General features: G+C 44.7%; 1 protein-coding gene across 1 annotated transcript; it reads right to left on the reverse strand.

Annotated features, from left to right (window-relative positions):
• Nucleotides 1-3,808: 3,808 nt before the first annotated feature.
• On the reverse strand, nt 3,809-15,891 carry wbp2 (WW domain binding protein 2; the record flags this gene model as incomplete). Its single annotated transcript, XM_034224394.1, is given in 5 exon segments — nt 3,809-3,950; nt 4,679-4,771; nt 6,595-6,730; nt 7,741-7,849; nt 15,666-15,891. Coding segments are annotated over 5 exon segments (542 nt in total), but the record flags the coding sequence as incomplete, so codon positions are not given.
• Between the last annotated feature and the right edge of the window lie 294 nt (nt 15,892-16,185).

Genomic DNA, 16,185 nt, shown 5'->3' on the forward strand with positions numbered 1-16,185 from the left:
TGTTTGGTTCCCTTCAGAGAGAGCGTTGTTTGGTTCACTTCAGAGGAGCGTTGTTTGGTTCCCTTCAGAGGAGCGTTGTTTGGTTCCCTTCAGAGGAGCGTTGTTTGGTTCCCTTCAGAGGAGCGTTGTTTGGGTTCCTTCAGAGGGACGGTTTGTTTGGTTCCCTTCAGAGGAGCGTTGTTTGGTTCCCTTCAGAGGAGCGTTGTTTGGTTCCCTTCAGAGGAGCGTTGTTTGGTTCCCTTCAGAGGAGCGTTGTTTGGTTCCCTTCAGAGGAGCGTTGTTTGGTTCCCTTCAGAGGAGCGTTGTTTGGTTCCCTTCAGAGGAGCGTTGTTGTGGTTCCCTTCAGAGGAGCGTTGTTTGGTTCCCTTCAGAGGAGCGTTGTTTGGTTCCCTTCAGAGGAGCGTTGTTTGGTTCCCTTCAGAGGAGCGTTGTTGTTGGTTCACTTCAGAGGAGCGTTGTTTGGTTCCCTTCAGAGGAGCGTTGTTTGGTTCCCTTCAGAGGAGCGTTGTTTGGTTCCCTTCAGAGGAGCGTTGTTTGGTTCCCTTCAGAGGAGCGTTGTTTGGTTCCCTTCAGAGGAGCGTTGTTTGGTTCCCTTCAAGTCGCGTTGTTGGTTCCCTTCAGAGTCGGCGTTGTTTGGTTCCCTTCAGAGTCCGGTTGTTTGGTTCCCTTCAGAGGTCGCGTTGTTTGGTTCCCTTTAGAGGAGCGTTGTTTGGTTCCCTTCAGAGGAGCGTGGTTTGGTTTGGTTCACTTCAGAGGAGAGTGTTTTGTTCCTTCAGAGGAGCGTTGTTGGTTCCCTTCAGAGGAGCGTTGTTTGGTTCCCTTCAGAGGAGCGTTGTTTGGTTTCCCTTCAGAGGAGCGTTGTTTGGTTCACTTCAGAGGAGCGTTGTTTGGTTCCCTTCAGAGGAGCGTTGTTTGGTTCCCTTCAGAGGAGCGTTGTTTGGTTCCCTTCAGAGGAGCGTTGTTTGGTTCCCTTCAGAGGAGCGTTGTTTGGTTCCCTTCAGAGAGCGTTGTTTGGTTCCCTTCAGAGGCGCGTTGTTTGGTTCCCTTAGAGGAGCGTTGTTTGGTTCCCTTCAGAGGAGCGTTGTTTGGTTCACTTCAGAGGAGCGTTGTTTGGTTCCCTTCAGAGGAGCGTTTGTTGGTTCCCTTCAGAGGACGTTGTTGGTTCCCTTCAGAGGAGCGTGTTTGTTCCCTTCAAGGAGCGTTGTTTGGTTCCCTTCAGAGTAGCGTTGTTTGGTTCCCTTCAGAGTCGCGTTGTTTGGTTCCCTTCAGAGTCGCGTTGTTTGGTTCCCTTCAGAGTCGCGTTGTTTGGTTCCTTCAGAGGAGACGTTGTTTGGTTTCCCTTCAGAGGAGCGTTGTTTGGTTCACTTCCAGAGGAGCGTTGTTTGTGCCCTTCAGAGGAGCGTTGTTTGGTTCCCTTCAGAGGAGCGTTGTTTTGGTTCCCTTCCAGAGGAGCGTTTGTTTTGTTGTGGTTCACTTCAGAGGAGCGTTGTTTGGGTTCCCTTCAGAGGAGCGTTGGTTTTGGTTCCCTTCCAGAGGACTGTTGTTTGGTTCCCTTCAGAGGAGCGTTTTTGGTTTCCTTCAGAGGAGCGTTGTTTTTTGGTTTTCCCTTCAGAGGAGCGTTGTTTGGTTCCCTTCAGAGGAGCGTTGTTTGGTTTTTCACTTCAGAGGAGCGTTGTTTGGTTCCCTTCAGAGGAGCGTTGGTTTTTTGGTTCCCTTCATAGGTAGCGTTTGTTTGGTTCCCTTCAGAGGCGCGTTTGTTTGGTTCCCTTCAGAGGAGCGTTGTTTTTCCCTTCAGAGGAGCGTTGTTTGGTTCCCTTCAGAGGAGCGTTGTTTGGTTCCCTTCAGAGGAGCGTTGTTTGGTTCCCTTCAGAGGAGCGTTGGTTTGGTTCCCTTCAGAGGAGCGTTGTTTGGTTCCCTTCAGAGGAGCGTTGTTTGGTTCCCTTCAGAGGAGCGCTTGTTTGGTTCCCTTCAGAGGAGCGTTGTTTGGTTCCTTCAGAGGAGCGTTGTCTTGGTTCCCTTCAGAGGAGCGTTGTTTGGTTCCCTTCAGAGGAGCGTTGTTTGGTTCCCTTCCGAGGGAGCGTTGTTTGGTTCACTTCAGAGGAGAGCGGTTGTTTGGTTCCCTTCAGAGGAGCGTTGTTTGGTTCCCTTCAGAGGAGCGTTGTTTGGTTCCCTTCAGAGAGCGTGTGTTTGGTTCCCTTCAGAGGAGCGTTGTTTGGTTCCCCTTCAGAGGAGCGTTGTTTGGTTCCCTTCAGAGTCGCGTTGTTTGGTTCCCTTCAGAGTCGCGTTGTTTGGTTCCCTTCAGAGTCGCGTTGTTTGGTTCCCTTCAGAGTCGCGTTTGTTTTTGGTTTATCCCTTTAGAGGACGGTGGTTTGGTTCCCTTCAGAGGAGCGTTGTTTGGTTCACTTCAGAGGAGCGTTGTTTGGTTCCCTTCAGAGGAGCGTTGTTTGGTTCACTTCAGAGGAGCGTTGTTTGGTTCCCTTCAGAGGAGCGTTGTTTGGTTCACTTCAGAGGAGCGTTGTTTGGTTCCCTTCAGAGGAGCGTTGTTTGGTTCCCTTCAGAGGAGCGTTGTTTGGTTCCCTTCAGAGGAGCGTTGTTTGGTTCCCTTCAGAGGAGCGTTGTTTGGTTCCCTTCAGAGGAGCGTTGTTTGGTTCCCTTCAGAGTCGCGTTGTTTGGTTCCCTTTAGAGGAGCGTTGTTTGGTTCCCTTCAGAGGAGCGTTGTTTGGTTCACTTCAGAGGAGCGTTGTTTGGTTCCCTTCAGAGGAGCGTTGTTTGGTTCCCTTCAGAGGAGCGTTGTTTGGTTCCCTTCAGAGGAGCGTTGTTTGGTTCCCTTCAGAGGAGCGTTGTTTGGTTCCCTTCAGAGTCGCGTTGTTTGGTTCCCTTCAGAGTCGCGTTGTTTGGTTCCCTTCAGAGTCGCGTTGTTTGGTTCCCTTCAGAGTCGCGTTGTTTGGTTCCCTTCAGAGGAGCGTTGTTTGGTTCCCTTCAGAGGAGCGTTGTTTGGTTCCCTTCAGAGGAGCGTTGTTTGGTTCACTTCAGAGGAGCGTTGTTTGGTTCCCTTCAGAGGAGCGTTGTTTGGTTCCCTTCAGAGGAGCGTTGTTTGGTTCCCTTCAGAGGAGCGTTGTTTGGTTCACTTCAGAGGAGCGTTGTTTGGTTCCCTTCAGAGGAGCGTTGTTTGGTTCCCTTCAGAGGAGCGTTGTTTGGTTCCCTTCAGAGGAGCGTTGTTTGGTTCCCTTCAGAGGAGCGTTGTTTGGTTCCCTTCAGAGGAGCGTTGTTTGGTTCCCTTCAGAGGAGCGTTGTTTGGTTCACTTCAGAGGAGCGTTGTTTGGTTCCCTTCAGAGGAGCGTTGTTTGGTTCCCTTCAGAGGAGCGTTGTTTGGTTCCCTTCAGAGGAGCGTTGTTTTTCCCTTCAGAGGAGCGTTGTTTTGGTTCCCTTCAGAGGAGCGTTGTTTGGTTCCCTTCAGAGGAGCGTTGTTTGGTTCCCTTCAGAGGAGCGTTGTTTGGTTCCCTTCAGAGGAGCGTTGTTTGGTTCCCTTCAGAGGAGCGTTCACACCGACCCAAACGAACCAAGCGGCTAAACGCACCAGGGTTAGATTCCACCGGACTATACGAGGCAGGTGTGAACGCGACCTAAGACTCTAAAAGGCATCATTAAAACCCCCACACAATTCTCAATGTATTTGTTCCCTTATTTGATTTGGTGTTTGCTTGTTGACTTGTTGACTGAATTTAAAATGTGTAGTATTGTGCAGCAATGTGCAAAATAGTCTTATGATGATGAATGTAATGAAGATGAAGGCAGCTCCTACCTGGAGGGGGGGGGGTTGGGGTAGGTGTATCCGGGCGGAGGTCCAGCCGGATACACTCCATTATTCGGGGGGGGGGGAGGGTAGGAGAACGCTCCGTTGGCCGTGTAGGGGCAGCCGAACCCAGAGGAGACCGGCTGACCTCTGGAGGCTGAAGGGACCAGAAGGGGGCAGAACTTCAGGACTGCTTCAGGTTCACATTCAACTCAAAGACCTTTTAGTGTCCTTCCTGACCCACTTCCCTCAAAGACCCCAACACGGCATAGTTTGAGAGATGATAACCCATTTGAAAAGAGTCAAAGTATAACATGTCGAAAATTGTAATGATAAACTACATACAGACGACATTTGATTTAGTTGTTTTTTAGCAATTAGCATTAAGGCTAACCAGCGCACGGTGATCCAAACTAGAATATCGATATAACAATTGTTGACATGTGCTTACTGAACATGTGTATTTATTACGTTTTTCTTATTGAACTTACAGTAACAAGCAATTTCTATTATTGTAGAAAATGTATAAATTCAAGCTCTTTAACGTCGGAATATGTCTGTTCATAAATCTTTCAAGGCCTTGTTTTATTTACCTTAAGTTCACCAACTTTCAAGTATTTAAAGGACCCGAGGGAACCAAGTGTTAAGGCCTTTACACGAGAGCTGGGATAAATATATATATACAGTTTCTACGTATATACAGTTTCTACGTATATACAGTTTCTACGTATATACAGTTTCTACGTATATACAGTTTCTACGTATATACAGTTTCTACGTATATACAGTTTCTACGTATGTGCTCCTGCTCTACATGTGGATATTCTTTAGTGCAAATCAGCAACACATCCTTCAGGTAAAGGCTGTATAGTTGTGTTCCCGTACCCTGAGCAGCGACCTGCAGCATGGACTGTCCGAACTCGATGGCTCCTCCTGCTGCAAACACCAGTTTGAAAGAGGCGCTGCCCTCCCAGCCTCCTGCAACACACACACACACACACACACACACACACACACACACACACACTCAGATACTGAGAGCAACACACACAGCTGTAGTGTGCAGACACTCTGGGATGCATCAGATATTGACCATGCTTTAAGACAGTGGTTCTCAAAGTGGGGGGCGCGCCCCCCCAGGGGGGCGCAGAGGCATGACAGGGGGGGCGCGAGAGACCAGGAGGAAAAATGGTTATAAAAAAAAATAAAAAAAGATTAAAAAAATCATATTTCGAAAAATTATTGATTTGAAAATAATATGATGCAGTACTGTTACGTCTGGGTCTCTGTGTTTCATTAAAGCTCGACTCTGTGTGTGTGGAACGAGCCATTTTGTGTGCGTGCGCAAGAGAGAGAGAGCGCACCGGTACCGGAGATCGTTGTTGTTAGCTTCTGGTGCTAGCGAGCTACGCTAACAACAAAGTGGAGGAGAGTCCTCTCCTGTCAGACTGAGAGACTCAGTGAGCTAAAGGACTCTCAGTGTTATCTCAGTGGGTCTCAAACGTTTTGGTCACCATTAATGTAAACAATTATTTCCGAGGCACACGTTTATATGATCATTATAGTTATATAAAAATAAGAGAATACATTAAAAACAAGTATGAAATACTATATGACACTAAAACAAGAATAAAGTGTAAAAGGGTGATTTGTAAAATATCCATAAAGAAAAAGTAAATCTGTTTACAGTTCTGTTTCATATGGGTGTTATGATTATCATTTTGCTTTCAAAGTGCACCAGATTGATGCTTTTAACTTCAATATTTAAAAATCTTCCCGGGGGAGCTTGCCCCCGGACCCCCCTATGTGAGGTCCACACACCACCTATAAAAATAGCACTTTACCCCTGCTTACACCTATATGCCGTGAGCTGATTATCGAGCCTTCATTGTAACAGTCGCGGGTGCATTGTGTGTGTGCGTGGGGAGTGTTGCAGTCGAACATTCCTCTGTAGCGCCCGGTACATTAATGGGAAACCCTAAATGTTTGAGCACCCTCTATGAAACGTCAAGCTACCCCACAGCACCCCAAAATAAATCTCTGGCGCCGCCACTGAGCCTAACTATTTGTGTTGGGGGGGGCCCGACTTTTTTTTTTGAGAACCACTGCTTTAAGATAAGATAATGTTGTGAAAATACTGAATGTCCTCTTCCAACCTGAGAGTAACATGATAACAAAGGTATCCCAACTGTAGCTGTGAACATGACAGGATGTGTGATTACCTAGAAGAGCATCAGGACTGTTTGAGGCAGATGATAGCTATGTGATTAACATGATGATTCAGCCTCTATGGAGAGAGACATCAAGCATGCTCATTTCTTACATGGAGCTAATCTGAAGTAAACATTGAATACTGCTTTCTATTCCTCCATCTTGTGACTGTGTAACTCCCTCTCTTGGAAATCAGCATGTGAAGGACACTGTTCAGGAACTAGATGCTCTGTATGTGATGACTCCTTCCATTCTGGAGAGGATCACAGATACATGGATCCTGAGACTGAAGCTCAAGCCGGGGTCGAGGGATATTTTTCTAACAGTAAACATCTTAATAGATATAAAATAGCATTAAAAAAGTAGAAAATGTACATGTTGAATTACAAATGTACAGCAACAAAATATAAAGCAGGATATTATACATTAAGTGTGTGAGGAATGGAATATTACATATTAGATAGAATATAAATGGGAGAAGCAGAGAGTTCTCTTCCAGCCAGAGGAGATTCGTTGTGTGATTTGTTTGATGTTTTAACCCTTCAATATCATTGTTCTCCTCTATAATTCAGCCCTAACCCTCATCTCACCTCCAGGCTCAGCATTGACGGTTCCTTTGATGTAGTTGGCTCCGAGCACCGGCTGCTTGACCTCGCAGCCCTTTATGAGGTAGAAGGGCATCATGAAGGACTGCAGCAAATCACGGCTTTTCGCCACGAAGATCACCTGAAACACCAACAGCACTCACATTGAACATCTCAATATACCCTCATTTAGTGGACATTTTGTTTATTTGTAACGCTTTATTTATTGTTTTTCCCACACATAACACAATAACAGGAGAAAATACAGAGTACTAATGAAGCTCAGCGCAAGTTCAACCAGGAAGACCGTCTTTACTCATTCATTTACTATTTCCATGTTACTACTCTCTCTCTGCTCTCAATAAGTGATCGGGGCCGTCACTCCCCAGCTTAGCCAATCACTTCGCTCTATTCTCACAAGCCTATCATAGCGCTCCGTTAACCTTTTAAATCTGCTCTCGCCCCTCTGTCAGCTGTCATTTCAGGTGACTCGACGCAACCCTCCTCCCCCCCTTTCACCTCCTGTCCCTCTGAATCCAGGGTCAAGCTAAGCCCCTCCCCTTCAGACCGACCCCAACTATCCATTCACCACCACCAGGGTCAAGTTAAGCCCCTCCCCTTCAGACCGAACCCAACCATCCATTCACCACCACCAGGGTCAAGCTAAGCCCCTCCCCTTCAGACCGACCCCAACCATCCATTCACCACCACCAGGGTCAAGCTAAGCCCCTCCCCTTCAGACCGACCCCAACTACCCATTCACCACCACCAGGGTCAAGCTAAGCCCCTCCCCTTCAGACCGACCCCAACTATCCATTCACCACCACCAGGGTCAAGCTAAGCCCCTCCCCTTCAGACCGAACCCAACTATCCATTCACCACCACCAGGGTCAAGTTAAGCCCCTCCCCTTCAGACCGACCCCAACTACCCATTCACCACCACCAGGGTCAAGATAAGCCCCTCCCCTTCAGACCGAACCCAACTATCCATTCACCACCACCAGGGTCAAGCTAAGCCCCTCCCCTTCAGACCGACCCCAACTATCCATTCACCACCACCAGGGTCTAGACCCCGGGGGGGGGTTCATCGGATCGGTTCTCCCCTCCCGAATGATACTCCCACACAATGAGTAATAAAGAAGTGTCTCTCACCCGGTAGGGAGTGAGGTAGATGCCTCCCTTCTTGCTCTTCCTGAAAGCTTCGGGCAGGCGTTCGGCGTCGCAGAAAACCAGCTCCACGTTATCGTAGTTCATCAAAACGCTGAGGACAGAAACACAGTCAGTGGATCAGAGAGATAACAACGTCACGATTAAAGTGAGACTGCGTATTGTAGAGAATTTAATTTATTCAGTATTTCTTTATATTGTGTATTATTTAGAACCTCTAGTGATATATGTCCTTCTATCGTGAATTTGTTTATACTTGCTGCTAATGTTATTTTTACTATATTTGTATATTATTGTATCTTTCAAATATGTTTTACTTGTGTGTAACGCTTGACAAAATAATTTCCCAATTTGGGATAAATAAACTCTCTGTCTGTCTGTCTGTTCTAAACCACATCAAGGATTATTTCTGAAACAGTATGGAGCTCAAATGCTTTTTCTCTTGCAGGTTTATTACAAGGTGAGTTCCTTTTTTTATTTCCTGCTTTTTAAAAAACACATGTGCTCTCCAGTACAGGTTAGCTCTGAGTGTTAGCGACGCTTGCTAATGTAAACAAAGACAAGATTACGTCCAAAACACGTCAGGCATTGTTTCTGATGACAACTCTCTGTGGGTCCGCCGCCGATTTGACGTCATATTGGCAGCAAATCTGTATCCGCTCGTTGTAGCCCCGTTTTTAAAAGATGTGGGTACGGAGCATGGATGTATAATAAGAACTGGATACAGTGTAGGAGGCGGGGTCTCGTTCTTTCCTATGAGAGCTGCTCATTGGTGCATGAAGACAAAATGGCCCAACTTTTGAGAGAGCAAAACTTCACGAAAGTATTCATATAATCATATAATCCGTTCTTATTGTGCATCCATGGGTAAAGGTAAAACGCATGTAGTACTGAACACGTCACATGAACGTGCCGGGCGTTCATAATGCAGAGGGAAATAACTCTCCGAATAACGTTATTAGCACATTTTACAACTTGAGGACCGAATGTTTTTAATAAGGGCTATACAAGCGTTCATACTGGGTAGTTTATTTAGCTTAAAAAAAAATCATCCAACGATTTACAGACGTCTCTTTCCCAATGTTAGTCAATGGGAAAAAGTGTTTCCGGGCCCAGCAACTGATACGGAAGTGTAGTACCGCCGTTTGGCCACAACCAATATTTTCCTCAGAGTCCGGCGCACTTCCTGGGGGCTTGGTATGTGCGCTCACAGAGCATGCGCCCCTTAAGCCCCGCCCCCCGAGCTCCCACTCTCGGCTCAGTAGAATGAATGGAGAAAGAAAATAAATCTAGATTCGGCTTTTAGTGCATTTTACAACTTTAAGGACCGAATGATTCTAATAAGGGCTATACAAGCGTTCATACTGGGTAGTTTATTTAGCATAAAAAAAAGTATCCGCTGATTTACAGACGTCTCTTTCCCAATGTTAGTCAATGGGGAAAAGTCTTTCTGGGCCCAGTGACGTCACGGACTGATACGGAAAGTGTAGTACCGCCGTTTGGCCACAACGAATATTTTCATCAGAGTCCGGCGCACTTCCTGGGGGCTTGGTACGGAGGAAAAGAGAAAGGGTTTTATTTTCTGATGCTGCGTGAGTTCCCCGACACACCGGGGACATATTTATGTATAAAAGACATCAAAAAGGGCATTTTGCATGATAGGTCCCCTTTAAATAAATAAATGACTGGTTTCAACTGTCCCGTCTCTAAACATAGCCGCTCTCTTTCAGTAAATAATGCAGAAAAAGGATTAGCTGAGTTTAGCTGTGAAGGTTTGTCAGGAAGATCCAGAGAGTTCTAGAATAAATTACCCTGAAGGAAGTGCAGACTGGATTGATAGGAAAACATGGAGGATAAACACAGGGAGAAGGGCACTGTCATACATGAGAGACTACAGTTAGAATAATACTAAATAACCTTTAAAGGTCACCTATTCTGCAAAATCCTCTTCTTCATGTCTCCTCTACATCAACATGTGTCCCCTCTTCTTCATGTCTCTTCTACATCAACGTGTGTCCCCTCTTCTTCATGTCTCTTCTACATCAACATGTGTCCCCTCTTCTTCATGTCTCTTCTACATCAACATGTGTCCCCTCTTCTTCATGTCTCTTCTACATCAACATGTGTCCCCTCTTCTTCACGTCTCTTCTACATCAACATGTGTCCCCTCTTCTTCATGTCTCTTCTACATCAACATGTGTCCCCTCTTCTTCATGTCTCTTCTACATCAACATGTGTCCCCTCTTCTTCATGTCTCTTCTACATCAACATGTGTCCCCTCTTCTTCATGTCTCTTCTACATCAACATGTGTCCCCTCTTCTTCATGTCTCTTCTTCATCAACATGTGTCCCCTCTTCTCCATGTCTCTTCTACATCAACATGTGTCCCCTCTTCTTCATGTCTCTTCTACATCAACATGTGTCCCCTCTTCTTCATGTCTCTTCTACATCAACATGTGTCCCCTCTTCTTCACGTCTCTTCTACATCAACATGTGTCCCCTCTTCTTCATGTCTCTTCTACATCAACATGTGTCCCCTCTTCTTCATGTCTCTTCTACATCAACATGTGTCCCCTCTTCTCCATGTCTCTTCTACATCAACATGTGTCCCCTCTTCTTCATGTCTCTTCTACATCAACATGTGTCCCCTCTTCTTCATGTCTCTTCTACATCACCATGTGTCCCCTCTTCTTCATGTCTCTTCTACATCAACATGTGTCCCCTCTTCTTCATGTCTCTTCTTCATCAACATGTGTCCCCTCTTCTCCATGTCTCTTCTACATCAACATGTGTCCCCTCTTCTTCATGTCTCTTCTTCATCAACATGTGTCCCCTCTTCTTCATGTCTCTTCTACATCAACATGTGTCCCCTCTTCTTCATTTCTCTTCTACATCAACATGTGTCCCCTCTTCTTCATGTCTCTTCTACATCAACATGTGTCCCCTCTTCTTCATTTCTCTTCTACATCAACATGTGTCCCCTCTTCTTCATTTCTCTTCTACATCAACATGTGTCCCCTCTTCTTCATGTCTCTTCTACATCAACATGTGTCCCCTCTTCTTCATGTCTCTTCTACATCAACACGTGTCCCCTCTTCTTCATGTCTCTTCTACATCAACATGTGTCCCCTCTTCTTCACGTCTCTTCTACATCAACATGTGTCCCCTCTTCTTCACGTTTCTTCTACATCAACATGTGTCCCCTCTTCTTCATGTCTCTTCTACATCAACACGTGTCCCCTCTTCTTCATGTCTCTTCTACATCAACATGTGTCCCCTCTTCTTCACGTCTCTTCTACATCAACATGTGTCCCCTCTTCTTCATGTCTCTTCTACATCAACATGTGTCCCCTCTTCTTCATGTCTCTTCTACATCAACATGTGTCCCCTCTTCTTCATGTCTCTTCTTCATCAACATGTGTCCCCTCCTCTTCATGTCTCTTCTACATCAACATGTGTCCCCTCTTCTTCACGTCTCTTCTACATCAACATGTGTCCCCTCTTCTTCATGTCTCTTCTACATCAACATGTGTCCCCTCTTCTTCATGTCTCTTCTACATCAACATGTGTCCCCTCTTCTTCATGTCTCTTCTTCATCAACATGTGTCCCCTCTTCTTCACGTCTCTTCTACATCAACACGTGTCCCCTCTTCTTCATGTCTCTTCTACATCAACATGTGTCCCCTCTTCTTCATGTCTCTTCTACATCAACATGTGTCCCCTCTGTGGAAAGAGACTCTGAAAGTTTCAGGAACAAAGATTCTCTCTCTTTTTGATCCATTTATATAAAAACTAGGGATGCACGATATTGTTTTTTTTTTAAACCGATACCGATAACTTCCTGCTTCTCAAGACCGATACCGATAACAAAAATGTACGCCACTAATTATTTTAACGCGATTAACGCATGTGTATTTTTTGTCCTCGGCCGCCCCGTAGTTTCAGAGCGCATCGAGTTTAAAATACCATCTACAAGCTGATGCTGACAGCCCCGCTCCTGCCGCCCGCTTGTGGCAGACCACACTTCCACGCTCACCGGCAGGCACCGACTGGCTATCTGGAGGACCGGGAGGGTGTGTGTATGTGTGGCCCGAGCGAGCGAGAGAGAGACCTTACGTGCATTGTTGTTGTTAGCATCTGGTGCTAGCTAGCTGCGCTAACGGATATAAGGAGCTAGTGTTGCACGGTGTACCGATACTTGAAAGGTACCGCGATACCCTGCCGTTAAAACGGTACGATTCCTCCGTTTCATTAGTATCGGTACTTTAAGAATGACGGAGAAAAGTACTCCGGTGAGAAAGCGCCGTTTTAATAAGAGCCGTGTGTGTTCAGCGCTCTGCTTCCACTCCCTGCTCTGCAGCCGTGCCTGCAGTCCCTCCCTCTCAAGCAGGCTCTAAGTCCCTCCCCTCTCTCGTGACTACCTATGTTGCAAATGTATTATCTTTTCAATTTACACACGGCATCTATTGCACGTCTGTCCGTCCTGGGAGAGGGATCCCTCCTCTGTTGCTCTCCCTGAGGTTTCTCCCATGTTCCCTTTAAACTGTGGGTTTTCTCCGGAAGTTTTTCCTTGTACGATGTGAGGGTCTAAGGACAGAGGGTGTCGTATTGTCATACTGATATTTTGTACAAACTGTGAAGTCCACTGAGACAGATGTGACATTTGTGATATTGGGCTATATAAATAAACATTGATTGATTGATTGATCGTGCACGCGGCCACGCGCTAGCTGCCAGAGCATGTGAGAAAACGAGAAGCATGGCTGCAAGTGGGAGTGCAGCTGCCGCTGCGCCTCGGCTTGTTGACAAAAAAGACGCCAGAAGCGAAATTTTGAAGTATTTGAGCGATATCTCTGACAGTGAGGGCAAGCCTACGGACACCACGAGGCCTGTCTGTGAGACATGTTTTAGATCCCTGCAAACCAAGGGAGCCAACACATCAGACTTGGCTAAGCACCCGCCGACTGGCATCCAGAGCTGTTTAAAGAATGTAAAGATAGACAGGTTAGCGAATGTGATAGATAACATAATTATATCATGCTCAGCCCATGCCCTCAAATCTAAGTCAAATAAGTGTAATTTATTTTGTGACAAACGAACGTTTTCGTAGTTTGTCGAGGCAATTCATGGCAATGATAACTGTCTAATATGGCTATCTTTTTAGCTAACTTACCAATGTGGCTAACATCTGCAATATACATTTTGTCAATAATTATTTATATTACTACATATTACATGTTAATAAAATATTTTAAAAATTATATTTTATAAAACAAAAAAGTTGTTTGAGATGTTGTTTAAAGGAATGGTATGCTCATGACACTCATTTTTAAATAATTATCATCCGATAAAACAGACCAGTCTCTGCCAGTCTCTCTTTTTTTTGTTTTTATCCGATGACATTATCAGTGATTTTAAACTGATTAATTACCGAAATAACATCAACACTGTGGGCGGCGCCATTTTACCGGACGTGACGTAAACCATGCGTTTGGTTTCGAGGACACGTTGATGTTCATGTTATTTACTGTAGTTACTCTCTTCAAATATGCCTCATTGTATCGCGAAACATTGCCACAATTCTGATAGGAACAATCCACGGAATGCTCGGTTCCATCTGTTGCCAAAGGGAAGCGTAGGAAGTACGTTCGGAGGCAGTGGCTAGCGAAATGTGGCCGGCCCGAACCGAAAGATCCACAGGCGCATGTATGCAGCGAACATTTCAAGTTTCCGGACGACTACTCTGAGAGTATGATAAAACATAACATGGGATTTATTGAACAACCATTACTTAATGGAGATGCAGTACCATCGGTCTTTCTGGTGTCATCACCGACCAGGACACCAGTTCGGCCAGTTGAGAAATCGCCCTCTGCAAGTGTGAAGCGACGGAGGACCAGAAGTAGTGCTCGGAGTAAGAATAAGGTATGTTATAGCGCATTTCCATTGCAGCGGGTAGCCCCGTTTAAACGTCCTTTAGCATCCATCCAGGCCAGGCCAGTTTTTGGTGACCTTTCCATATAGCGTAGTACCGGCTAGTGGGTATTTCCCCCCAGTTTTTCCGGCCCCATAAAATCGTGGTTCCAGGGCCAGGGACAACGAGGCTGAGTATGCTAAACTAGAGAGGGAATCGCTAGCAAGGGTGGTACTACATGCATACATATCTAGTAATCAAAATCCTTGTATCTACTAAGTAGTACTAAGTAGGCTCGAACCTGTATGGCTGAATTCCCCCTTCCAATCTCTTCATATTGCTCAAAACTTCTTCCTCGGCTGACGAGTCCGAACTCAAATACTCCGCCATGTTTTCGTGTGTTTACAAAGTGAACGCATGGATGACGTCACGACCATCACGTGACTACTGAAAATGGGCAAAATGGCAGCGGCCTGACGGAATATACAGGTTTTGATCAAAAAGAGCTATAAAATCATTATTTACCGGGGAATATCGCTGATTTCTTCAGGGTATGGTTTAAACATAATGTTTCACTAAATACTGAAGTTTTGATTAATTATCTAATGAGTGGAGCATTCCTTTAAATTTGATTTAATACGAATTATTGTCATTTATTTTGTTTATTGTTCTCATTGTTTAAAAGTGTGTGTTATGGTTATAGTTCTGGTGTGAAATAAAGCACAATAATTACATTTAAGACTGTTTCCCTTTTTTTTAGAAAAGTATCGAAAAAGAATCGGAATCGCAATTCTTCACTTGGTATCGGTATCGAAACCAAAATGTTGGTATCGTGACAACACTATATGGAGCTGTTTAAATGAAAACAGAGGAGCGACATTTCGCCACAACTGCGCCGAGCACTTGACTTTATGCAGGAAGCCAGACAGTGGGACATTGTACGAAAAGTCAGCACACTCAGCACGGATAGTGCGCAACATGATTGCAGCGTCCAGGCAGCTCCGGTTCGAGCATATGCCTTGAGTTGCACATAGCTCCAACGCCTATACCACCGACGACATGTTTGTTTACTGTCCTGGCTTCACGGCCGCACACCATTTACGTCACAGCCAGGCATGAGTTAGGGAGCGCTGGATTTGTGAAGAACTCCCCTCTTCCTAAACCACTAATACCACAGTACTGGCAAAACGGGAGGAGCCGAGTGAAAAACAAGCGCCCCTCATCCCAATCCACCCACACCGCAGTATTTGTTTCTTTTTTTTTTACCCAAAAAATATATTGTATATTATCGGGGCTATTAATACTGGTATCGGGTTTATCGGGATGACGTTATAATTCCTAATATCGGACCGATAATTATCGGGCCGATAATTATCGTGCATCCCTAATAAAAACCTGTCTGAAAATTAGCTGATCATATTTTGGCCACTTTGTGATGTCATAGCGATGTTTGGTGTTTCAGCCAATCAGAGACAGGTTATCTGAGAGCTGTGATATATTGATGAAAAACAGAATAACAGGGGACCTTTAATATAATGTTAACATGTATGTGTTCAGGTGACTGTTGACTGCAGTGGTGGATAAATTATTCAGATTCTTTACTTAAGTAAAATAATAAAATAAGGTGGTCTTTTACAACTTAAATCCAATTGGATAAGTGATTAAAAAGTATAAATATAATACAATTTAAAATAAATAACATTAAATTAAAATAATTAAATACATTTAGATAAGTAGTAACAAATAAATTAATAAAATATATTACAATTACAATACAATTATAACTTAGATTAAAGAAAGGAAAGTATGAGATTAATACATCAATAATTAAATCAGATCAAATAAGCCAACAGATGCTTAGAAGATATTTAAATGTATTATAGACAGGATGAATCAACGACAGCACCTGAACTGTCATGTTAGTTTATCTGCGGACATTCTTACGGTTGTTAACGGTTGTTTACTAGTTAGCTGCTGATGCTAACTGTGTGCTAACCTCTCGCTGTTGTTGATGATGACTCCTCCTCCGGACTCGGAGTGGTTCTGGTTCAGAGTCATGATGGTCCGGACTCTCAGAGGAGATACAGCAGATAAAGGTGATCCTCTTCCAGGTCTTCTACGGGCCTCTCTGCGGATCCTGGGTCGGTTTCTGATGTCGGGGTTCTTGTTGTCAAAGAGATGCTCGGATGATTTTCGGTGTTGCACCTGCTCTTCCGGTACACGTAAGAAACGCCAACTACGTGACGTCAGACGCACAGTCATACGTCGTTAAAGATGATACGTGTTTTTTTTAATTAAATCACATAGAAAATACATTATTATTTGTTACATTTTATTTAAATTAAACTGTTAATGACAAGGTAACACGTGAGAATATTTAACATGTTAATGACTATTTAATATAGTAGACTTTTAACTATTTATTAGGTCAAACAGAAGCCATATAGCCATATAATGAGTATTTTCTATACTTGAATTCACTTTAAATCACACAGGGATCATGCATACATTAAATA

The sequence above is a fragment of the Gymnodraco acuticeps genome, unplaced genomic scaffold (assembly GCF_902827175.1).
Source record: "Gymnodraco acuticeps unplaced genomic scaffold, fGymAcu1.1, whole genome shotgun sequence".
Lineage (NCBI taxonomy): Eukaryota > Metazoa > Chordata > Actinopteri > Perciformes > Bathydraconidae > Gymnodraco > Gymnodraco acuticeps.